This window comes from Mytilus galloprovincialis, unplaced genomic scaffold (genome assembly GCF_965363235.1).
Source record: "Mytilus galloprovincialis unplaced genomic scaffold, xbMytGall1.hap1.1 HAP1_SCAFFOLD_322, whole genome shotgun sequence".
Lineage (NCBI taxonomy): Eukaryota > Metazoa > Mollusca > Bivalvia > Mytilida > Mytilidae > Mytilus > Mytilus galloprovincialis.
Window position 1 is genome coordinate 1 of NW_027468230.1, and position 27,084 is coordinate 27,084.

At 29.3% G+C, this 27,084-nt stretch overlaps 2 protein-coding genes across 2 annotated transcripts; both read right to left on the reverse strand.

The window, feature by feature from the left end:
• Positions 1-95: 95 nt before the first annotated feature.
• LOC143061456 (mannose-1-phosphate guanylyltransferase regulatory subunit alpha-B-like) lies at positions 96-7,389 on the reverse strand (the record flags this gene model as incomplete). The annotated part of the gene is made up of 4 exons (XM_076233741.1): positions 7,290-7,389; positions 3,296-3,393; positions 2,591-2,694; positions 96-288 (listed from the first exon to the last, which is right to left on the reverse strand). Coding segments are annotated over exons 1-4 (435 nt in total), but the record flags the coding sequence as incomplete, so codon positions are not given.
• A 2,349-nt stretch (positions 7,390-9,738) lies between these two features.
• Positions 9,739-26,430, reverse strand: LOC143061457 (uncharacterized). Its single transcript, XM_076233742.1, has 3 exons — positions 26,153-26,430; positions 11,410-11,481; positions 9,739-10,314 (listed from the first exon to the last, which is right to left on the reverse strand). Exons 1-3 carry the CDS (start codon positions 26,367-26,369, stop codon positions 9,851-9,853), a joined length of 753 nt encoding a protein of 250 aa, XP_076089857.1. The 5' UTR covers positions 26,370-26,430; the 3' UTR covers positions 9,739-9,850.
• Between the last annotated feature and the right edge of the window lie 654 nt (positions 26,431-27,084).

Below are 27,084 nucleotides of genomic sequence, written 5' to 3' on the forward strand. Positions count from 1 at the left end.
TAATTATACATTTCCTATGGATTTGCAAATAAGAACAAGCTTCTCTGCAAAAAAATCCAATAAAAGCTTCATATGCATGGATATATAATATTTACCTCTATGCCTAGGATGGTACAGTACGATCCTTTCACTCTTTTTCTATGTGCCTGTAACATTTCTTTTAAAGGGAAATCTCCACACACATCAGAATTCATCACAAAGAAATAATCTGGTTGCCCCGCCAATATCTGGTCCCGAAAGTGATAGAGACCACCTGCTGTACCAAGAGCTGTGTACTCCTGTAAATATCTAAGAAAAAAAAAGTAGCTAATAATTATTTAAACCAAAAATTCCTGAATTTACAAAATCTCTACGCATTGTATCTAAATCATTGATTTTGTTTTCAAACAAAATACTTGTTCGTGTATTTTAATTTATAAATCTTTCTTTCAAAATTGAACATGTGGAAGTCTGAAATATACTTTAAGACTTCAAAGGCCACGATTTTTACCTCTACCAAGGAAAGTGATTGACATAATTTTTTAAATTTTTTTTAATAAATTAAGGATGTGCTAAGGTGAGATTTTTTAAATTTGTGTCAGATATTCAGACTGCTTGGTGTTTTTTTTTGTCCTAGAAAACAGGATAAAATATTTTGCCCCATAACACCCATTTTTCTATTCATATAAAGACATAACTAGAGGCTCTAAAGAGCCTGTGTCGCTCACCTTGGTCTTGTGCATATTAAATAATGGACACGGATAAATTCATGACATAATTGTGTTTTGGTGATAGTGACGTGTTTGTAGATCTTACTTTACTGAACATTCTTGTTGCTACAATTATCTCTGTCTATAATGAACTTGGCCCAGTAATTACAGTGGAAAATATTTTCTACAAATTTACAAAAATTTATGAAAAATGTTAAAAATTAACTATAAAGGGCAATAACTCCTTAAGGGGTCAATTGACTATTTTGGTCATGTAAACTTATTTGTAGATCTAATTTTGCTGAACGTTATTGCTGTATACAGTTTATCCCTATCTATAATAATATTCAAGATAATAACAAAAACGGCAAAATTTCCTTAAAATTACCAATTCAGGACAGTAACCTAACAACGGGTTGTCCGATCCATGTGAAAACATCAGGGCAGATAGATCTTGACCTGATAAACAATTAAACCCTGTCAGATTTTCTCTTAATGCTTCGGTTTTTGAGTTATAAGCCAAAAACTGCATTTTACCCCTATGTTCTATTATTAGCCGTGGCAGCCATTTTGGTTGATTGCCCAGGTCACGCCACACATTTTTTAAACAAATTACCCCAATGATGATTGTGGCAAAGTTTAGTTTAATTTGGCCCAGTAGTTTCAGAGAAGAAGATTTTTGTAAAAGATTACTAAGATTTACGAAAAAATGGTTAAAAATTATTGACTAAAAAGGGCAATAACTCCTTCAGGGGTCAACTGACCATTTTGGTCATGCTGACTTATTTGTAAATCTTACTTTGCTGAACATTATTGCTGTTTACAGTTTATCTCTATCTATAATAATATTCAAGATAATAACCAAAAACAGCAAAATTTCCTTAAAATTACCAATTCAGGGGCAGCGACCCAACAACAGGTTGTCCGATTCATCTGAAAATTTCAGGACAGATAGATCTTGACCCGATTAACACTTTTACTACATGTCAGATTTGCTCTAAATGCTTTGATTTTTGACTTATAAGCCAAAAACTGCATTTTACCCCTATGTTCTATTTTTAGCCATGGCGGCCATCTTGGTTGGTTGGCCAGGTCATGCCACACATTTTTTAAACTAGATATCCCAAAGATGATTGTGGCCAAGTTTGGATTAACTTGGCCCAGTAGTTTCAGAGGAGAAGATTTTTGTAAAAGATTACTAAGATTTACGAAAAATGGTTAAAAATTGACTATAAAGGTCAATAACTCCTAAAGGAGTCAACTGACCATTTTGGTCATGTTGACTTATTTGTAAATTTTACTTTGCTGAACATTATTGCTGTTTACAGTTTATCTCTATCTATAATAATATTCAAGATAATAGCCAAAAACAGCAAAAATTCCCTAAAATTACCAGTTCAGGGGCAGCAACCCAATAACGTGTTGTCGGATTCATCTGAAAATTTGAGGACAGATAGATCTTGACCTGATAAACAATTTCACCCCATGTCAGATTTGCTCTAAATGCTTTGGTTTTTGAGTTATAAGCCAAAAACTGCATTTTACCCCTATGTTCTATTTTTAGCCATGGCGGCCATCTTGGTTGGTTGGCCGGGTCACACCACACATTTTTTAAACTAGATACCCCAATGATGATTGTGGCCAAGTTTGGTTTGATTTGGTCCAGTAGTTTCAGAGGAGAAGATTTTTGTAAAAGTTAACGACGACGGACGACAGACGACGGACGACGACGACGCCGGACGACGCCGGACGCCAAGTGATGGGAAAAGCTCACTTGGCCCGTCGGGCCAGGTGAGCTAAAAATGTGTTAAAGATGTGTTATACTATAGACATTTTAATAAGATTTTGAATGTTGATATTTCTAGAATTTCATATCGAAAACTATGTAAACAGCATTAAACCTGATTTGAATTTTAAATTCCATCTGTGCTGAATTTATAAATCTTGTAAGGGCATCGTTAGGCTGGAAAAATCCAATTAATATAACCTCTTTTATGTCTGGTACCTAGAAAAGAAATTAAGACAAAGGTGCAATAAGCTGTCGACACAGATATGTCTTGTCAATTTATGTAACTTTCTCTCTGAGTGAAAGGAAATGCTAAAAACAAAATAGCAAGAAAGTGAAAACATATCATATCTATATACATGTACAAAAATGCGAAAAAAAATTGGGAGTGACTTCATACAAAATTCTAAACAAGAAGACAAAATATTTTGAAAGGTTGATTTTTTTCACATACATGTAGAGAAAAAAGTCATGATAGTAGAAAGAGTTTAAAGCAATACAAGTTCAATTCTTGTTAAGTCCAGTTAACCAAATTAAATAGTATTATTGATGTTAAAATAACAGCAAAAAGAATGTTTGTCCTAACTGTATCTTTCCAGGAAATAGCTGCCTATTCAAAATCTTGTATTGTCCTGATGTGAAATTTGTATAGACATGAAGACTTAAAAACATCTGATACAATTTCTCTTTGCCATCAATAGAAAAAGAATGCTTATAAAATAAGCCTACCTAGCTAGCCACTGTCTCTACCTTTAGGTAAGGTTTCGACAAACCAATATATTATTATGATCGTACATGTAGTACATTAGGACTGACTTACCTTACTGCAAGCTTCTATATGATGATAAACAACAGGAAAGCCCGCTACAGGAAACAATGGCTTGGCCAACTCTAGTGATAAAGGTCGGAATCTGGTACCTAAATAAAGCAGATAAACAAATGTTACTATTAAGTTAACAATTTTGATACACTGTACTGTTCTTGTATCTTATCTATTCTAATCTTTATCATGTTTATGTCTTAATCAACAAAGTACTTGTTCAAAGCTGGCTTTTTGTGGTATATGGCCTATGGGGTTTGTTTGTGGTTGCAGGCCTGATTCACTTTTTCACCAGCATGTGATGATGATGAATTTTGACATTACAGACATTCTTCATGTTCTTTTTTGACAACACATTAGAAAATGTCTGACCTTACTGTTACAAGAGAGCATGAATTTCTTTACAAAAGTGCTTCTTCTTCTCTGTCATGTGTGTGACTCAAACCCAGAGGACCTCTGAGTTACACCAATAAACATGCACACCAACAAGGGAAAAGTGATTGGGCTAATAAATAAAAAATAAAAAATGCATGTTTCCTATTACGGTTCCTACCCTTTTTATAGGGTAAAATACAGATAAACAGGTACAAAATTTTAACAAAATTTCCTTCTAGATACTAGCTTTTAATCATAAACAAGCTTCTGTCCAAGTTTGGTACAAATCCAGGATATAGTACATGTAGTAAAATGTATAAGAAAGTTATTAAAATTTTTAGAAATTTAACCTCAGAGTGAATGTATTGTTTCCCAGCAGGAAAAAGTCCATTTATAAGTAAAATTTAGAAATAATGGAATTTTATCTTTACCCAATTTACTTCTGGATACTATCTTATGATCAGAAACCAGCTTAGAACTGTCCAAGTTTGGTACAAATCCAGGATAGTTTTAGAAAGTTAGTTTAAAAATTTCAAAAACTTTAACCAAAAAGTGAATATTTGTGAAAGCCGCTGCTGACAGAATGTAGGATCGATCGCTATGTGTTTGAATTTAAAAAAAAAATCATACAGACTGCGTCAGGCCTGGGGTAATGGTAATTTGTAATTGTAATGCATTGTAATATTACATTTTTTGGATGTAATGCAAAGTAATTTGTAATGCACATTTTCTGCATTACAATTACATGTAATGTAATGATTACTTTAGTTAAAAATTGATGGAATGCCTCCATTACAGTACATTACTTTTCATTACAAATTGGTAAAATAGATAAAATTGAAGAATATTGTATAATAAAAATAAAATATTAACAAAAACAAAAGAAAGTATGGAATAAAATTTTTGTCACAGTTAATTACTGTATTAAATAAATTACATCAATCTTTAAAACACACATTAAGGTAAGAAATATAAAATGGTAAAAAATATCAAATCTTTGATCTTGGTTTCTGATATTTGTTTAATATGATATGGGAATATTTTGGTGTTTGGTGGTCTATGAAAAATCTTATAAAAAAAATTATCAAACAAAACTATATAGATCAATGAAAAAAATATGAAGATTAAAATTTCATAGTTTTATACACACCTTACATGTATTTCAATGAAACATTGAATATATCAAACAACATTTTTAAACCAAACTGTGGTCCTGTCGGTGTCTTCCCGATTGTCCCACTTTTTGAAATTACAGGTAAAAAGGTAATGAAATTTTGTGGGACAATCGGGAATATGTTTGTGGGACAATTGGGAAGTTTAAATGTGGGACAATTGGGTACTGTTTTTATAATGATTAATTTGTTTTTATAGCGTGTTGCAGTTAATCAAAGGTTACTAATCGATGTAACTTATAAAATATGAACAAAATAAGAACAAATAATAATATTTACATATTTTATTTTGCTCATAGTAGGTAAAATTGAAGTATCATATAATATAATATGAAGTCTTTTAAAAAATTAAAAATTTTTTAGTCTAAGATGCATATTTTTTTTAATTATTTTTTATTGGCTTTGAACTAGCAGTCAGTACTGCGAATACTCTCAGATCTGTACTTAGTGTCTTTGTTGTGGTGATGTCCCAAGCCAGGAGCTTGTAAGTCAGTGGTTGTCGTTTGTTGCCGTGTATCATATTTGTTTTTCATTCATTATTTTGTACATAAATTATGCCATTAGTTTTCTCGTTTTACATTAGTCATTTTGGGGCCTTTTGTAGCTATGTGATATGGGATTTGCTCATTGTTGAAGGCCGTATGGTGACCTATAGTTGTTAATTTCTGTCATTTGGTCTCTTTGGGAGAGTTGTCTCATTGACAATCATACCACATCTTCTTATTTCTTATGGAAGTCTGGCTCTTCTTTATAATTGGTGAATAGTCCTGTTGACTGCAAAAACAATGGGAAAATTAAAAAAACAACCTTTAATAGTGATTCTTGGAAAGGCTGATCTGGAAAAATTCTAGACAGAAGCAAATTTTGAGAAAATAGATGGGGGTAAAAAAAAAGAGAAAATTCCAAATTTACAAATTGACAGAATGGTCAATTTGACACAAAAAAGCAATAAAATTTTATAAAACTTTCTTATATTAACACCTACTTCTAGTTTTTTTTAAAGTTAGATCTATTAAGATTGGTCCACTCTATCTTTATTGAAAGTATGAAAAAAATAAAGTGTAATTGATATTAAATGTGCAATAATTAATTCTTGTTTATTTAGCAAAACAAACAACAGTTACCTTGTTTATCTAAGAACATTTCACTACATAAAATAATGTGGGACAATCAGAACTCTAAAATTTTAAAAAGTGGGACAATCGGGAATAAACCGTCCTGTCTGTGTTGTTATTTCACCTAATTAATATCACAATGTTTTTATTGCAATCAAATCTTCTCAACTTATGTTTGTCATCACAGAACCCTTAGGCATTTCACAAGATAATCCTTTAATGACACATTTATTATATCCCTTTGAAATCCTTAATGATTAAGTGATCAATGTTAGAAACAAAATTATATGATAATTTATTTACTTTTTACCACCACCTAAGAAACTTAAAAGTGACTTTTTCAGTTTCTTGCCTCCTACTACTCAATCAAAGGGTATAGACACAGGTATGGTGCAGTAAATGATGTTGACATCTACTTGTCATGCTTGTCTGAGCCATGTGAAGAAATTTCAATCAATGCACATGATGCACTGGAATAATGGAAGTCAAATTCAGTGTGCCTTTCTTCTTTGGCTAATACAGCTATCAAGTAGAAAGCTGTAGAAAGGCTTTTAAGTATTGCCGGAAAGGTGTACAGAACTGATCGCTGTTCTCTTAATGGCATCACATTTAAACCACTTATGATGATAAAGTGCAACGGACATATTAATGAACCAGTATTTGAAGTATATGTCCCTAACACTGTATACATATGTACATATACCTCTGTTTTTGAAATGCTTTTTGTTTTTATATTGAAAAAGTAATGTGCAATGTAATGCATTACACAGGCAAAGTAATTGTAATGTAATGCATTACATGTGAGAACAAATGTAATTGTAATTGTAATGGAATAATCACAAAGTAATTGTAATGTAATGCATTACATTGCAATGTAATGGCCCCAGGCCTGGACTGCGCCCACTTTCACAGATAATAGCTGCATTGTATTTAATACCAGTAAACAGTTATAGAGGTCATGGTACATGTACCATGGGCTTGCATTAATATATATTTTATCTCCAAGATGAAAATTTGCCAAAGACTGAAAGGGGGGTCTCATTGGGGGGTTCTGATCCCGGATCCCGCTTACACTACGTACGTAAGCAATTCTTATTTTTTTGTAATTGCCCGTGTCCCGCTAGACTTTAATTTGACTTTCACGTGTCACGCTTACAAAAAAATCGGCAATCCCGCGTCACGCTTAGACCCCAATGAGACCCACTGAACAGCTGAAAGAAACAACTATTTCAGTTATATCCGCTTCTCTACTGTCTAGTCTCTACAGTTCAAAGACAATTTTTAAAATATGCTTATTGAGACAACTGCTTTGTAAATGCTTATGATATTTACCTTTGATAGGACCACCGATCAATATGATTGCTTTCAGCATTATTAGTAAAAAAAAATTCGAAGTAAATAATAAAAATGTTGTCGTGTCAGAAACCGGAAGTTTGGATAACGCATATACAATCCTGGTTGCATCCGGATAAATTTCAGTTTCCGGAAAATAACTAACTTCACGTAATGATTTATCTTCCTATTTTATGGTAAAATACAGGTACCCCTCTTTTCAGTGTAAAGTTACACGGGCGTACTAGATTTGTGCCGATTTGAAAAAAAATCGATCTTTCATTCGGCGCCCGATTTGATTCCTTCAATGGCGCCTATAATATTTTTTTATCACTAGCCTTCATCAAAAAGTACCTTGACCAAAAACTTTAACCTGAAATGGGATAGGCGGACGAGCGGACGGTACGACGGACGAACGGACGCACAGACCAGAAAATATAATGCCCATAGTAAATCATGGGGCATGATAAAGGGGCATAAAAATAACTTTCACCTATAATTTTAGATCAGAAACTAATATTCGGAGGGTTAAAACTAGCTCCAAGAATAAAAATGTTTATTCGACCGAAATACTAGATTTCACATAGAAATAACCGATATATAACTTATAATAACACAGCATGCATTTCTTTTTTGCACATCACATAAAAAATTATTTAGAACAAGTTTGAGCTTTCTAAAAAGCTATGGATTGCCCTATCATAATTAAATTTACTATGTGGGTTGAGTATTGATAATGTGGTATTTTTAGATATTGATTGATATATAAATAACGAATGTACTTTAAGAGTGTGCGTTATACATCCATGCTTTTAAAAAAATTAAATTACTCATTGAAAATTAATACAATTATAAATAGACACGATTCTTGAGGTGTGCCTCTCTGGGGGTGTGCCTAGATTGTCAGAAATACAAATAATGCATTTTTGTAAACATTATATTGGAACAGTGTTAAGCAAAGCAAATTGTGCATATTACAGGGTAACAAAGCAAATAAAAACGTTTTAATAATTGGTATTTTGATATTGAATTTATCTGTGAAGTACTAGTATATGCAAGTATAACGCACAGTTGATCGGAACTGAAATACACATAGTAAATTTTCTGACATTTGATTCTTTACATGCATCCTGGACGAGAAGAGTCTGTGACTCTTTATCTCATTTAAGCCAATAGCTGTTCCTGTATCTCAGCCGCATCATAATGCAACCAATCAGAATCTATATGTGATAAGTAGTTAATTCAAGATGTCATGTATGTCGACTAAAACTAATAGCTCCGCATCGTGATGCGAAGCAAATAGCTCCTCTTCAAGTATATATGCAGTTCTAGTCAAGTTTTTAATAATTCTGGACATTTTTAACGTAATTTATTTTGCCATCCCTGAACAAGATTTTATTTAGAGCTCGAGATTCAATATTATCATAAGCATGCAACTTTGGCAACCGAACATTGTGGATCCTAGGTTGAAAGGTTTCCTCAACTTTGTTAGGATGAAAAATACACAAAAATCCTCGCTGTTTGACAATGTGTCCATAAATGCCATAGAATTAAACCTATAATGTACTTTAATGAAGATATATCTTAAATTAGAAGTAAAACTTTTGAAATATATCATATATGTCCATTTTGATATTTTATGATGTATCATGCATGATAACGTTGAGTTTAAGGTCATATTTGGTATAAAGATGACATTGTCCAAACCAAAACTTTTTTTTTAAATGTGTCCTTACCTGCCAACCAATATGGCCAACATGACTAAAAGACATAGGGATAACATGCAAGTTTTGTATCTTGAAAACAACTCTCTATAGGGATATCAGACAACGGTAAACATGTCCCAAATGATGAGAAATACCTTCGGTATATTAACCTTGAAACACTCAGACGTTTTTTTCTCTGTAGGATATTACCCTTACATGGCGAATTTCCCTTTTGTATTGTTTGCCAATTATCTTGAAAGCTATACTAGATACTTTAAGGTAGAATCTTGAAAAAATGGGTCAGCTAACAAACATAAGTCTTGGTAGATGAAATTGTCAGTTGTCTTCGTGTATATAGCAGCTAATGCACTTAAATAACGATCTTAACACTTTTGTGTTTGGGCAAAAAATATATACAGATAATAGAGGGAAACTGTTCAAAAGGAAAAAAAGAGTAGCTATACCGTTTCAACAAAAACATATTTTAGTCGTGACTATATTCTAGGAAAAATGATGGAGAGCTTCAATTGCTGAATATGCACAAAGACCTAGCTAGGTGAGCGACACATGTTCTTTAGGGCCTCTATTTTATCATAAATCAGTACATGCAGTATCACAAATAATACTGCATCACAACAAGATGCAAGTTTAATGAACCGAACGTGCAAGGGTTGTAATAGCCAGTTAAGGTCGTTAAAAACTTTTATTTATTTTACAAGTTTAAACAATAATATTCAACAAAATTTATAGTTTATATTCGGTAAAATTAACTTTACTTAACAAAAGAAAACACAAGATCATGGTCAAATATTCTGAATACATGTACATGTATTTTTAAACGATTCTGTGACGTAATCACTTAGAACAGACAACACAAGACATGGGTGCCATGTCATAGTACGGAGGACAAGGCAGTGAACCACACTTAGCTCCAACTTTAAAAAATAGTTTCCCATTAGCATTGGATCCACCTCCTTCTCGGAACTGTGCCAAGTGATCGACACAGACGTATTCAGAACCTGCTGTATGAGTGTTTGCATTGGCAGCCAGTCTACCATAATATTCTTGATGCCAGTTGCCATAACAATTTATTTTTCCTGGAATCATGTGCACAGATGACTTTCCGACGGCTCTGCATACAGCACAGGGAACATCATTATCATATAAACCTTGACCAAAATAATTGGTTTGATATTCTGCACCATATACTGTCGCATCACCGCCTGATGAGTCGCCTTTGATAAATTCTGGATGGTGAGGCAAACACACATAGTTTACAGCAGAGCCTGTGTAACCATACCAACCGCCACCAGCAATCCCTGTATTAATAAAAGAATAGAGTATACATTTAAGCTCCTGTCCCAAGTATGGAGCCTCTTGGATTTGTTATTCTTGTAATGATTTTAATTATGGTTCATTTATGTGTTTTGGAGTTTAGTATGACGTCCATGTTCACTGAACTAGTACATACATGTTATTATTAAGGGACCACCTGATGTACATTATGTACACCTCCGGATGCAGGATTTGTTTTGCTGTGTTGTAGACACTTTTGTGGCCTTCGGCTGTTAATTTTGTCGTTGATTGCTGTCTAATTGGCGTATCTTTAACAGCGGTATACTACTGTTGCCTTTATTTAACATTTGTTTTAATTATATTTAAGGATGTATATTTGTTCATGTTTAATTAACAATATAGATACATATTGTTGGTAGTTCTTTAATATGTTTATAAATTTCATTCTAGACCTTTAGGTTTACTATAATGACGGCATGAATATCCAATAGGAAATTATTCAGGAAAGGCACAATTGTTTGCACATCACCATAAACCGACGTCAAAACCAAAAGTTGACTTGGTTTTTCCCCCTCTAATATTCAGGAAAGCAGATTCTGCTACTGCAACTTGCGCAAATCTTTCTCCACTTTATTCGAGTATTATTTTTTCATATTTTAAATTCTTTGTGGTAAATTTGAGAAAAAAAAGACAGACATTTACCTTAGTCAACTAAGCAACCAATTTAACCAATCAACCAATCAATCAATCAATCAAGCATATGTCGACGGAGATAGACCGTAAAAGATGTGGTTTTTTTAAAACTGTTACAGTTGATTTTTATTTATCATAGCTTCTTTTAAAATATATTTGTTATTTTACAACAAAAATATAGCAGAAACATATAATCGGCATGGCTCTTTCATTTTTCATCTTTTAAAAACTCAATATAATATTACAAGGATTTGTATCGTAACACTATAAAAATCCTTGATTATTATAATATCAAACGAATGATCCATTTGTATTTCTAATACCCTAGGAACATTTGAATTTAGAAGAAGTTCTAAAAACAAATGTATTTTCATTGGTTAATTTGGTTGTTATGTCCCTTCCCCTTCACTACTTAGTTTAATCACCTGAATAAACTAATTCTGTTCCGTTAGACGGACAATCTTCTCTTCCCCATCTAGTATAAACAGATCCTACAACTAAATAGATAAAAATTCAAAATGTAAATATAAAAGAATTTTAAGGGTGTAAAATTTCAATTCAAAATGAAAATATAATGAAATCCAAAGGATGTAAAATCACAATGAAGATATAATGAAATTTAAAGGGTGTAAAATCTCAATTCCAAATGTTAACATAATGTAAAATTTTCTAAAAATCAGTCATATAAGTTTCAATATTACCAAACTTAATATCATTTCAACAAAAATATCAATCCACACATTTTTAATTATTTCAAATGATATCACTAGTTCAAGAATCAGCAATGTTGTGTCACTGCAACACGTATGTTTTTCCCTCCTAAAGTAATATTATAAATCCAGATTATCTTTCCTCATAGTGTTCAACTCTGAAAAAAATATGATTTGCTTGATAGTGTCGAAAAACTAAAAAAGTTAAATTGTTGCCCACTTATGAATGTTTCATCTGTTTTTCTTTTTATAGGACTCTAAAGTGCGATGGTATTCTAAAGTGCGATGTTCACGCTAAAGTACGATGGTCTACACTAAAGTGCGATGGTGTCAGACGCTAATTTAAAGTGCGATGGTTGTTTGTTTTTTAACTGCGATCAGAAATCACGCTAAAGTGCGATGGTATGACACGCTAAAGTCAGATGGTATAACGGGAATGTGGTTCAGGCAATGGTTTTCGTTTTTTGCTGACGTCCTATTACATTTTCGTTTATTGTTTTAATTATGTGTCAAGTCGTAGTCTTTCTCTTTTGAATTGTTTTACACTGGTCATTCTATACATTGTAAACCTATATAGCTAGTTGCGGCATGGACCAAGGCTATACGTTGACGGCCATATGATTATTAGCTGCATACATGAACAGCATTTGGGATTGGATGGATAGTTTATTCTACATCTTCTTATATTTATTTAAAGTACGATAGTTGTCCAAAAGGTGTAATGGTTACACTGTAATATAGTTAGTACATCCGGAATTTAGTGGAAGTCGTTTTTTACCAATAAAATAATATGTTATAAGACAATGCCCCGTGTTAAAGGTCATACTTAAAGTTGCATATTTCAATTACATTATGTCGAAGATAGATAGTTGTTGTATTGGCAATCATATAGTATGATGATACTACACATCTGTTTGTTAGGTTGCTGTCTAATTGACGTATATTTTTTATTTAACAGAAATAACAAACCATATAGTATTATTTTGTTTTGTATTGAATAATTCAATTACTAGTAGAACGTAACTGTTTTGATTAAAGTTATTTCTACAATTTCATAAATTAAGTTAACCTCTTCCAGCAACGACCAAAAATTCCAGATTGTGCATGATTATTTGTTTTTCTCTTCTTTTCTTTCTTTTCTCGTGTAATAATAAAACCTTAATCTGGACAGACATTCTCGTCTTAATGCTGTCGAACGTTGCTAACGTCGATGCATGTATTTGCAGAAAAACGCACTTTAGCGTATCAAACCATCGTACTTTAGCGTAGGCCATCGCACTTCAGCGTGACCATCGCATTTTAGCGTCCCCGTCGCACTTTAGAGTCCTACATATGTATTATACATGTATATACATATTATTTTTTTTCGTTTTTTGAAACTCGCTGATCTGCGTTTGAAGATCAGGAATAATGATTTTAACCCTTCGAACCTTAAAACGAACCGCACATATCGATACTTTTTAAAACAACATGTGAACAAGTAGCTAGTTGAGTCTTATATACACAAATCGTGCTTCTCGCGTATTATTTTAAGATGGTTTATGTAATGAGGTTGTCGTGTATAGAATCAATTAAAAGAAAAAAAAATATTGTTTTACAGACTTGATCACTACCAAAGTCCAAAAGTAAAAAGAAAATATCTTGATTTGCATGAACAATTACTCGAGATTCTCCAAAAGTATTACTGTTGTCTTAATTGTTCTTGACAAATTCTGATTTATATCAAATTTGTATGAAATGTACTCGACAAATTCTCAACAATCTGAATATGGTCTTTAAAGTTCAGGACAAATTCTTGACAATTGAATTATGTCTGGAAATTTCTCGACAGATACTCGGCATTCTTATTTTTTTTCAGTATGGCTTGACATATTCTAAACATTTTGAATTGTATCTTAGATTTATTTGACAAATGATGACCAATATACATGATATAACTTATCTTGATTTCTCTAAACGTGTATATAATATACTGTTGTTTGTGATATAACTTATCTTGATTTCTCTAAACGTGTATATAATATACTGTTGTTTGTGATATAACTTATCTTGATTTCTCTAAACGTGTATATAATATACTGTTGTTTGTGATATAACTTATCTTGATTTCTCTAAACGTGTATATAATATACTGTTGTTTGTGATATAACTTATCTTGATTTCTCTAAACGTGTATATAATATACTGTTGTTTGTGATATAACTTATCTTGATTTCTCTAAACGTGTATATAATATACTGTTGTTTGTGATATAACTTATCTTGATTTCTCTAAACGTGTATATAATATACTATTGTTTGTGATATAACTTATCTTGATTTCTCTAAACGTGTATATAATATACTATTGTTTGTGATATAACTTATCTTGATTTCTCTAAACGTGTATATAATATACTATTGTTTGTGATATAACTTATCTTTATTTCTCTAAACGTGTATATAATATACTGTTGTTTGTGATATAACTTATCTTGATTTCTCTAAACGTGTATATAATATACTATTGTTTGTGATATAACTTATCTTGATTTCTCTAAACGTGTATATAATATACTGTTGTTTGTGATATAACTTATCTTGATTTCTCTAAACGTGTATATAATATACTGTTGTTTGTGATATAACTTATCTTGATTTCTCTAAACGTGTATATAATATACTGTTGTTTGTGATATAACTTATCTTTATTTCTCTAAACGTGTATATAATATACTGTTGTTTGTGATATAACTTATCTTGATTTCTCTAAACGTGTATATAATATACTATTGTTTGTGATATAACTTATCTTGATTTCTCTAAACGTGTATATAATATACTGTTGTTTGTGATATAACTTATCTTGATTTCTCTAAACGTGTATATAATATACTGTTGTTTGTGATATAACTTATCTTGATTTCTCTAAACGTGTATATAATATACTATTGTTTGTGATATAACTTATCTTGATTTCTCTAAACGTGTATATAATATACTGTTGTTTGTGATATAACTTATCTTGATTTCTCTAAACGTGTATATAATATACTATTGTTTGTGATATAACTTATCTTGATTTCTCTAAACGTGTATATAATATACTGTTGTTTGTGATATAACTTATCTTGATTTCTCTAAACGTGTATATAATATACTGTTGTTTGTGATATAACTTATCTTGATTTCTCTAAACGTGTATATAATATACTGTTGTTTGTGATATAACTTATCTTGATTTCTCTAAACGTGTATATAATATACTGTTGTTTGTGATATAACTTATCTTGATTTCTCTAAACGTGTATATAATATACTATTGTTTGTGATATAACTTATCTTGATTTCTCTAAACGTGTATATAATATACTGTTGTTTGTGATATAACTTATCTTGATTTCTCTAAACGTGTATATAATATACTATTGTTTGTGATATAACTTATCTTGATTTCTCTAAACGTGTATATAATATACTATTGTTTGTGATATAACTTATCTTGATTTCTCTAAACGTGTATATAATATACTGTTGTTTGTGATATAACTTATCTTGATTTCTCTAAACGTGTATATAATATACTGTTGTTTGTGATATAACTTATCTTGATTTCTCTAAACGTGTATATAATATACTGTTGTTTGTGATATAACTTATCTTGATTTCTCTAAACGTGTATATAATATACTATTGTTTGTGATATAACTTATCTTTATTTCTCTAAACGTGTATATAATATACTGTTGTTTGTGATATAACTTATCTTGATTTCTCTAAACGTGTATATAATATACTATTGTTTGTGATATAACTTATCTTTATTTCTCTAAACGTGTATATAATATACTATTGTTTGTGATATAACTTATCTTTATTTCTCTAAACGTGTATATAATATACTATTGTTTGTGATATAACTTATCTTGATTTCTCTAAACGTGTATATAATATACTATTGTTTGTGATATAACTTATCTTGATTTCTCTAAACGTGTATATAATATACTATTGTTTGTGATATAACTTATCTTTATTTCTCTAAACGTGTATATAATATACTGTTGTTTGTGATATAACTTATCTTGATTTCTCTAAACGTGTATATAATATACTATTGTTTGTGATATAACTTATCTTGATTTCTCTAAACGTGTATATAATATACTATTGTTTGTGATATAACTTATCTTTATTTCTCTAAACGTGTATATAATATACTATTGTTTGTGATATAACTTATCTTGATTTCTCTAAACGTGTATATAATATACTATTGTTTGTGATATAACTTATCTTGATTTCTCTAAACGTGTATATAATATACTATTGTTTGTGATATAACTTATCTTGATTTCTCTAAACGTGTATATAATATACTGTTGTTTGTGATATAACTTATCTTGATTTCTCTAAACGTGTATATAATATACTATTGTTTGTGATATAACTTATCTTGATTTCTCTAAACGTGTATATAATATACTGTTGTTTGTGATATAACTTATCTTGATTTCTCTAAACGTGTATATAATATACTATTGTTTGTGATATAACTTATCTTGATTTCTCTAAACGTGTATATAATATACTGTTGTTTGTGATATAACTTATCTTGATTTCTCTAAACGTGTATATAATATACTATTGTTTGTGATATAACTTATCTTTATTTCTCTAAACGTGTATATAATATACTGTTGTTTGTGATATAACTTATCTTGATTTCTCTAAACGTGTATATAATATACTGTTGTTTGTGATATAACTTATCTTTATTTCTCTAAACGTGTATATAATATACTGTTGTTTGTGATATAACTTATCTTTATTTCTCTAAACGTGTATATAATATACTGTTGTTTGTGATATAACTTATCTTGATTTCTCTAAACGTGTATATAATATACTATTGTTTGTGATATAACTTATCTTTATTTCTCTAAACGTGTATATAATATACTGTTGTTTGTGATATAACTTATCTTGATTTCTCTAAACGTGTATATAATATACTGTTGTTTGTGATATAACTTATCTTGATTTCTCTAAACGTGTATATAATATACTGTTGTTTGTGATATAACTTATCTTTATTTCTCTAAACGTGTATATAATATACTGTTGTTTGTGATATAACTTATCTTTATTTCTCTAAACGTGTATATAATATACTGTTGTTTGTGATATAACTTATCTTTATTTCTCTAAACGTGTATATAATATACTGTTGTTTGTGATATAACTTATCTTGATTTCTCTAAACGTGTATATAATATACTATTGTTTGTGATATAACTTATCTTGATTTCTCTAAACGTGTATATAATATACTGTTGTTTGTGATATAACTTATCTTGATTTCTCTAAACGTGTATATAATATACTATTGTTTGTGATATAACTTATCTTTATTTCTCTAAACGTGTATATAATATACTGTTGTTTGTGATATAACTTATCTTTATTTCTCTAAACGTGTATATAATATACTGTTGTTTGTGATATAACTTATCTTGATTTCTCTAAACGTGTATATAATATACTGTTGTTTGTGATATAACTTATCTTGATTTCTCTAAACGTGTATATAATATACTATTGTTTGTGATATAACTTATCTTTATTTCTCTAAACGTGTATATAATATACTGTTGTTTGTGATATAACTTATCTTGATTTCTCTAAACGTGTATATAATATACTGTTGTTTGTGATATAACTTATCTTGATTTCTCTAAACGTGTATATAATATACTGTTGTTTGTGATATAACTTATCTTTATTTCTCTAAACGTGTATATAATATACTATTGTTTGTGATATAACTTATCTTGATTTCTCTAAACGTGTATATAATATACTATTGTTTGTGATATAACTTATCTTGATTTCTCTAAACGTGTATATAATATACTGTTGTTTGTGATATAACTTATCTTTATTTCTCTAAACGTGTATATAATATACTGTTGTTTGTGATATAACTTATCTTTATTTCTCTAAACGTGTATATAATATACTATTGTTTGTGATATAACTTATCTTTATTTCTCTAAACGTGTATATAATATACTATTGTTTGTGATATAACTTATCTTTATTTCTCTAAACGTGTATATAATATACTATTGTTTGTGATATAACTTATCTTGATTTCTCTAAACGTGTATATAATATACTATTGTTTGTGATATAACTTATCTTGATTTCTCTAAACGTGTATATAATATACTATTGTTTGTGATATAACTTATCTTGATTTCTCTAAACGTGTATATAATATACTATTGTTTGTGATATAACTTATCTTGATTTCTCTAAACGTGTATATAATATACTGTTGTTTGTGATATAACTTATCTTGATTTCTCTAAACGTGTATATAATATACTATTGTTTGTGATATAACTTATCTTTATTTCTCTAAACGTGTATATAATATACTGTTGTTTGTGATATAACTTATCTTGATTTCTCTAAACGTGTATATAATATACTATTGTTTGTGATATAACTTATCTTGATTTCTCTAAACGTGTATATAATATACTGTTGTTTGTGATATAACTTATCTTGATTTCTCTAAACGTGTATATAATATACTATTGTTTGTGATATAACTTATCTTGATTTCTCTAAACGTGTATATAATATACTGTTGTTTGTGATATAACTTATCTTGATTTCTCTAAACGTGTATATAATATACTGTTGTTTGTGATATAACTTATCTTTATTTCTCTAAACGTGTATATAATATACTGTTGTTTGTGATATAACTTATCTTTATTTCTCTAAACGTGTATATAATATACTGTTGTTTGTGATATAACTTATCTTGATTTCTCTAAACGTGTATATAATATACTATTGTTTGTGATATAACTTATCTTTATTTCTCTAAACGTGTATATAATATACTGTTGTTTGTGATATAACTTATCTTTATTTCTCTAAACGTGTATATAATATACTGTTGTTTGTGATATAACTTATCTTGATTTCTCTAAACGTGTATATAATATACTGTTGTTTGTGATATAACTTATCTTTATTTCTCTAAACGTGTATATAATATACTGTTGTTTGTGATATAACTTATCTTTATTTCTCTAAACGTGTATATAATATACTGTTGTTTGTGATATAACTTATCTTTATTTCTCTAAACGTGTATATAATATACTGTTGTTTGTGATATAACTTATCTTGATTTCTCTAAACGTGTATATAATATACTATTGTTTGTGATATAACTTATCTTGATTTCTCTAAACGTGTATATAATATACTGTTGTTTGTGATATAACTTATCTTGATTTCTCTAAACGTGTATATAATATACTGTTGTTTGTGATATAACTTATCTTTATTTCTCTAAACGTGTATATAATATACTGTTGTTTGTGATATAACTTATCTTGATTTCTCTAAACGTGTATATAATATACTGTTGTTTGTGATATAACTTATCTTTATTTCTCTAAACGTGTATATAATATACTGTTGTTTGTGATATAACTTATCTTTATTTCTCTAAACGTGTATATAATATACTGTTGTTTGTGATATAACTTATCTTGATTTCTCTAAACGTGTATATAATATACTATTGTTTGTGATATAACTTATCTTTATTTCTCTAAACGTGTATATAATATACTGTTGTTTGTGATATAACTTATCTTGATTTCTCTAAACGTGTATATAATATACTGTTGTTTGTGATATAACTTATCTTTATTTCTCTAAACGTGTATATAATATACTGTTGTTTGTGATATAACTTATTTTTATTTCTCTAAACGTGTATATAATATACTGTTGTTTGTGATATAACTTATCTTTATTTCTCTAAACGTGTATATAATATACTATTGTTTGTGATATAACTTATCTTGATTTCTCTAAACGTGTATATAATATACTGTTGTTTGTGATATAACTTATCTTGATTTCTCTAAACGTGTATATAATATACTGTTGTTTGTGATATAACTTATCTTTATTTCTCTAAACGTGTATATAATATACTGTTGTTTGTGATATAACTTATCTTTATTTCTCTAAACGTGTATATAATATACTGTTGTTTGTGATATAACTTATCTTTATTTCTCTAAACGTGTATATAATATACTATTGTTTGTGATATAACTTATCTTGATTTCTCTAAACGTGTATATAATATACTGTTGTTTGTGATATAACTTATCTTTATTTCTCTAAACGTGTATATAATATACTATTGTTTGTGATATAACTTATCTTGATTTCTCTAAACGTGTATATAATATACTATTGTTTGTGATATAACTTATCTTGATTTCTCTAAACGTGTATATAATATACTATTGTTTGTGATATAACTTATCTTGATTTCTCTAAACGTGTATATAATATACTATTGTTTGTGATATAACTTATCTTGATTTCTCTAAACGTGTATATAATATACTATTGTTTGTGATATAACTTATCTTGATTTCTCTAAACGTGTATATAATATACTATTGTTTGTGATATAACTTATCTTGATTTCTCTAAACGTGTATATAATATACTATTGTTTGTGATATAACTTATCTTGATTTCTCTAAACGTGTATATAATATACTATTGTTTGTGATATAACTTATCTTGATTTCTCTAAACGTGTATATAATATACTATTGTTTGTGATATAACTTATCTTGATTTCTCTAAACGTGTATATAATATACTATTGTTTGTGATATAACTTATCTTGATTTCTCTAAACGTGTATATAATATACTATTGTTTGTGATATAACTTATCTTGATTTCTCTAAACGTGTATATAATATACTATTGTTTGTGATATAACTTATCTTGATTTCTCTAAACGTGTATATAATATACTATTGTTTGTGATATAACTTATCTTGATTTCTCTAAACGTGTATATAATATACTATTGTTTGTGATATAACTTATCTTGATTTCTCTAAACGTGTATATAATATACTATTGTTTGTGATATAACTTATCTTGATTTCTCTAAACGTGTATATAATATACTATTGTTTGTGATATAACTTATCTTGATTTCTCTAAACGTGTATATAATATACTGTTGTTTGTGATATAACTTATCTTGATTTCTCTAAACGTGTATATAATATACTGTTGTTTGTGATATAACTTATCTTGATTTCTCTAAACGTGTATATAATATACTATTGTTTGTGATATAACTTATCTTGATTTCTCTAAACGTGTATATAATATACTATTGTTTGTGATATAACTTATCTTGATTTCTCTAAACGTGTATATAATATACTATTGTTTGTGATATAACTTATCTTGATTTCTCTAAACGTGTATATAATATACTATTGTTTGTGATATAACTTATCTTGATTTCTCTAAACGTGTATATAATATACTATTGTTTGTGATATAACTTATCTTGATTTCTCTAAACGTGTATATAATATACTGTTGTTTGTGATATAACTTATCTTGATTTCTCTAAACGTGTATATAATATACTGTTGTTTGTGATATAACTTATCTTGATTTCTCTAAACGTGTATATAATATACTGTTGTTTGTGATATAACTTATCTTGATTTCTCTAAACGTGTATATAATATACTGTTGTTTGTGATATAACTTATCTTGATTTCTCTAAACGTGTATATAATATACTGTTGTTTGTGATATAACTTATCTTGATTTCTCTAAACGTGTATATAATATACTATTGTTTGTGATATAACTTATCTTGATTTCTCTAAACGTGTATATAATATACTATTGTTTGTGATATAACTTATCTTGATTTCTCTAAACGTGTATATAATATACTATTGTTTGTGATATAACTTATCTTGATTTCTCTAAACGTGTATATAATATACTATTGTTTGTGATATAACTTGTCTTGATTTCTCTAAACGTGTATATAATATACTATTGTTTGTGATATAACTTGTCTTTATTTCTCTAAACGTGTATATAATATACTGTTGTTTGTGATATAACTTATCTTGATTTCTCTAAACGTGTATATAATATACTGTTGTTTGTGATATAACTTATCTTGATTTCTCTAAACGTGTATATAATATACTATTGTTTGTGATATAACTTATCTTGATTTCTCTAAACGTGTATATAATATACTGTTGCTTGTGATATAACTTATCTTGATTTCTCTAAACGTGTATATAATATACTGTTGTTTGTGATATAACTTATCTTGATTTCTCTAAACGTGTATATAATATACTATTGTTTGTGATATAACTTATCTTGATTTCTCTAAACGTGTATATAATATACTATTGTTTGTGATATAACTTATCTTGATTTCTCTAAACGTGTATATAATATACTGTTGTTTGTGATATAACTTATCTTGATTTCTCTAAACGTGTATATAATATACTGTTGTTTGTGATATAACTTATCTTGATTTCTCTAAACGTGTATATAATATACTGTTGTTTGTGATATAACTTATCTTGATTTCTCTAAACGTGTATATAATATACTATTGTTTGTGATATAACTTATCTTGATTTCTCTAAACGTGTATATAATATACTATTGTTTGTGATATAACTTATCTTGATTTCTCTAAACGTGTATATAATATACTATTGTTTGTGATATAACTTATCTTGATTTCTCTAAACGTGTATATAATATACTGTTGTTTGTGATATAACTTATCTTGATTTCTCTAAACGTGTATATAATATACTGTTGTTTGTGATATAACTTATCTTGATTTCTCTAAACGTGTATATAATATACTGTTGTTTGTGATATAACTTATCTTGATTTCTCTAAACGTGTATATAATATACTGTTGTTTGTGATATAACTTGTCTTGATTTCTCTAAACGTGTATATAATATACTGTTGTTTGTGATATAACTTGTCTTTATTTCTCTAAACGTGTATATAATATACTGTTGTTTGTGATATAACTTATCTTTATTTCTCTAAACGTGTATATAATATACTGTTGTTTGTGATATAACTTATCTTGATTTCTCTAAACGTGTATATAATATACTGTTGTTTGTGATATAACTTATCTTTATTTCTCTAAACGTGTATATAATATACTGTTGTTTGTGATATAACTTATCTTGATTTCTCTAAACGTGTATATAATATACTGTTGTTTGTGATATAACTTATCTTGATTTCTCTAAACGTGTATATAATATACTGTTGTTTGTGATATAACTTGTCTTTATTTCTCTAAACGTGTATATAATATACTATTGTTTGTGATATAACTTATCTTGATTTCTCTAAACGTGTATATAATATACTATTGTTTGTGATATAACTTATCTTGATTTCTCTAAACGTGTATATAATATACTGTTGCTTGTGATATAACTTATCTTGATTTCTCTAAACGTGTATATAATATACTGTTGTTTGTGATATAACTTGTCTTTATTTCTCTAAACGTGTATATAATATACTGTTGTTTGTGATATAACTTATCTTTATTTCTCTAAACGTGTATATAATATACTGTTGTTTCAAGTTACACTTAAGGTAGATGGGGTGTCTAAACTTTTATCCATAGATTTTTTTAATAATTTGCCAAAATGTAGTTAATCTCATGCCTTTTAAAACTAGAGGCTCTAAAGAGCCTGTGTCGCTCACCTTGGTCTATGTGCATATTAAACAAAGGACACAAATGGATTCATGACAAAATTGTATTTTGGTGATGGTGATGTGTTTGAAGTTCTTACTTTCTGAACGATTTTGCTTCTTACAATATTATCTATAATGAACTTTGCCCATTAGTAACAGAGAACTATATTTGGTAAAAATTTACATAAATTTACCAAATTAATGAAAATTGTTAAAAATTGACTATAAAGGGCAATAACTCCTTAAGGGGTCAATTGACCATTAAGGTCATGTTGACTTATTTGTAGATCTTACTTTGCTGAACATTATTGCTGTTTACAGTTTATCGCTATCTATAATAGTATTCAAGATAACCAAAAACGGCAAAATTTCTTTAAAAATTACCATTTGGAGGGCAGCAACCCAACAACCAGTTGTCCAATTCATCTGAAAAATTCAGGGCAGATAGATATTGACTTGATTAACAAATTAACTTCTTGTCAGATTTGCTCTAAATGCTTTGGTTTCATAGTTATAAGCCAAAAACTGCATTTTACCCCTATGTTTTATTTTTAGCTGTGGCGGCCATCTTAGTTGGTTGACCAAGTCATGCCACACATTTTTTAAACTAGATACCCCAAAGATGATTGTGGCCAAGTTTGGATTAGTTTGGCCCAGTAGTTTCAGAGGAGAAGATTTTTGTAAAAGATTACTTTAATTTACGAAAAATGGTTAAAAATTTACTATAAAGGGCAATAACTCCTAAACGGGTCAACTGACCATTTTCGTCATGTTGACCTTTTTGTAGATCTTACTTTGATGAACATTATTGCTGTTTACAGTTTATCTCTATCTATAATAATATTCAAGATAATAACCAAAAACAGCAAAATTTCCTCAAAATTACCAATTCAGGGGCAGCAACCCAACAACGGGTTGACTGATTCAACTGAAAATTTCAGGGCAGATAGATATTGACTTGATTAACAATTTAACTTCTTGTCAGATTTGCTCTAAATGCTTTGGTTTCATAGTTATAAGCCAAAAACTGCATTTTACCCCTATGTTTTATTTTTAGCTGTGGCGGCCATCTTAGTTGGTTGACCAGGTCACGCCACACATTTTTTAAACTAGATACCCCAAAGATGATTGTGGCCAAGTTTGGATTAATTTGGCCCAGTAGTTTCAGAGGAGAAGATTTTTGTAAAAGATTACTTTAATTTACAAAAAATGGTTAAAAATTGACTATAAAGGGCAATAACTCCTACACGGGTCAACTGACCATTTTGGTCATGTTGACTTATTTGTAGATCTTACTGTGCTGAACATTATTGCTTTTTACAGTTTATCTCTATCTATAATAATATTCAAGATAATAACCAAAAACAGCAAAATTTCCTCAAAATTACCAATTCAGGGGCAGCAACCCAACAACCGATTGACCGATTCATCTGAAAATTTCAGGGCAGATAAATCTTGACCTAATAAACATTTTTATCCCATGTCAGATTTCCTCAAAATGCTTTGGTTTTTGAGTTATAAGCCAAAAACTGCATTTTACCCCTATGTTCTATTTTTAGCCGTGGCGGCCATCTTGGTTGGTTGACCAGGTCACGCCACACATTTTTTAAACTAGAAACCCCAAAGATGATTGTGGCCAAGTTTGGATTAATTTGGCCCAGTAGTTTCAGAGGAGAAGATTTTTGTAAAAGTTAACGACGACGGACGACGACGGACGACGGACGACGGACCACGACGGACGACGGACGCCGGACGCAAAGTGATGGGAATAGCTCACTTGGCCCTTCGGGCCAGGTGAGCTAAAAATGATAAAAAGAATGGGTCACCGGACTTATTTTAAGCTACATGGTGTTCAAAATTGACAGATTTTGTATAGATTATGCATGAAAAACCCAATTTTCTGCAAAAAATCTTAAACATGTTAAACTACACCATAGAATTTTGAGATAGCATATGTTTTAATAGTATGCTTTCAGTTAAGATAATATGGGGTCACCGGACCCGTTTTCCTGCTACAATATAAAATAGGTAAATTCCTAACACATTCTATTGTAAAAGTACCTTAATCTGAATTATCTGCCCTTGCATTTGAGTTGCTTCCCCTTATGTGGCAAAGTTGGAAAAAAATTAAAGTTTTCTGTTTTTTTGTAAAATACAACCATAAATATGATTAAACATATCATTTTCCATACTGAAGTGAAAGTTCTTACACATGAATTACCTACTAAAATTTGCACATTCTATTAAAAATCTAGACCTTGCTTTTTATGGTATTTCCAATTCCAAGATGGAGGAAGACTCCCTATCTACCTTAAGCATGTTAAGCTTTTTACAACAAAAACAAAAGTTGGACATGTAGATATTTTTATAATAAAAAATTTGGATATAAATGATACAAATATGGGTATGAAATTTAAAGTATTAACAAAACAAATTAAATGTGCGTATGCTGATATAAACCAATTTAAATGTGGGTTTGTAAATATTTACAAATTTTGATTCATAAATTTTATAAACAATTGCTAAAGATTCAAACCAATCATACTGTAGACATATTTCATTCTTCATGCACAATATTCAATGTTACTATGGTAAATAAACAATTATTGTACCAAAATATGACTTTTTATAATTAGCAAAGTATTATTGTATTCTAATTCTTCTAAGTTTAATTTAACGATGATAACAAATTGTATATAACAGCAAAAGAACGTGTTTAAACAGTGCAGAAAGTGTCTATACAAAATGTAACAATATGTTTCAAAGTAATTCAAAATGAATGGACACGAAATGAAAGAAAGTTTTTAATTCAAAACTTACCAGAGTTTGAAGTGACCATACTCTGTTTAATTGTTGAAAGTTCCAGTTTATTTTTGGTAAGTTCCAACTTATTGTTTGCAAGCTCCTGTGTAGTTGTGGCAAGTTTTTGTTTCATTTGAGTGACGTCAGCTGATTTTTGTGCCAGATCGTGTTCTAGTTGAAAAGATTTCTGTTTTAAAGTTTGTACCTCCAAAGATAATCCCTTCAATTCAGTCATCACATCCGGGTCGTTCAAAAGGAGTCGTTTATCAAACGCAAAAGACCCTACAAAGAAAACTGAAAAAACAAATAAAGTATTTGTAATACGACATTGCCTTGTTTAGTCTAGACTACCTTGTTCATCTACGTATTTATAATGCAAAAAAAATTATCTAATCTTAGGCTATAAGTGTCGATTGAAGGGAAGTAGGTTACATCCTTGTTTCAGATGTCATCTGTGAAACGGATATTCCATAACGGTCAACAAACTCGTGATGACCTCTGTTAAATTCACGAAGGGATTATTTCAACTTCACCCTTTTGAACTCTTGGTTTAATAGGTTCTTTGTTCGCAGAAACCTTCTATAAAGGAAATACAAGCCCGGGAATACATGTATAGTATCAATTGGGAGATATCTACTCCGTATGTAGGTTTTGCTGGAATGTTGCTACAAAGAAATGGAAAGTTCACAATTGGGAAGCTAAAATCATTTCTTTTGCAGTAAAGTTTTGTTTTTAACCGACCCTCATTGTCAGTTTCTAGATGTAAGTGAAGATATGAGGCAGACTTAACTGTATCTTTTGTATCCTTTATCTCTAGTTCTATGGGATAGATGCGTTCAACTGAGTCACCAAATTTTAATTTTTGTAGTGAGAGAACATCATCTATATAGCGGAAAGTAAAGTAAAGGATATTGCAAACTTCTTATCTTTATTCCTAATGTCCTATATAA

Excerpts from the sequence above, each read along its gene's own strand:
- LOC143061457 (XM_076233742.1), bottom strand. The coding sequence starts at position 26,369 with ATGACTGAATTGAAGGGATTATCTTTGGAGGTACAAACTTTAAAACAG. Across the intron at positions 11,482-26,152 it reads TATGGTCACTTCAAACTCTG|TTGTAGGATCTGTTTATACT; the intron begins GTAAGTTTTGAA and ends TTATCTATTTAG. Across the intron at positions 10,315-11,409 it reads AACAGAATTAGTTTATTCAG|GGATTGCTGGTGGCGGTTGG; the intron begins GTGATTAAACTA and ends TTATTAATACAG.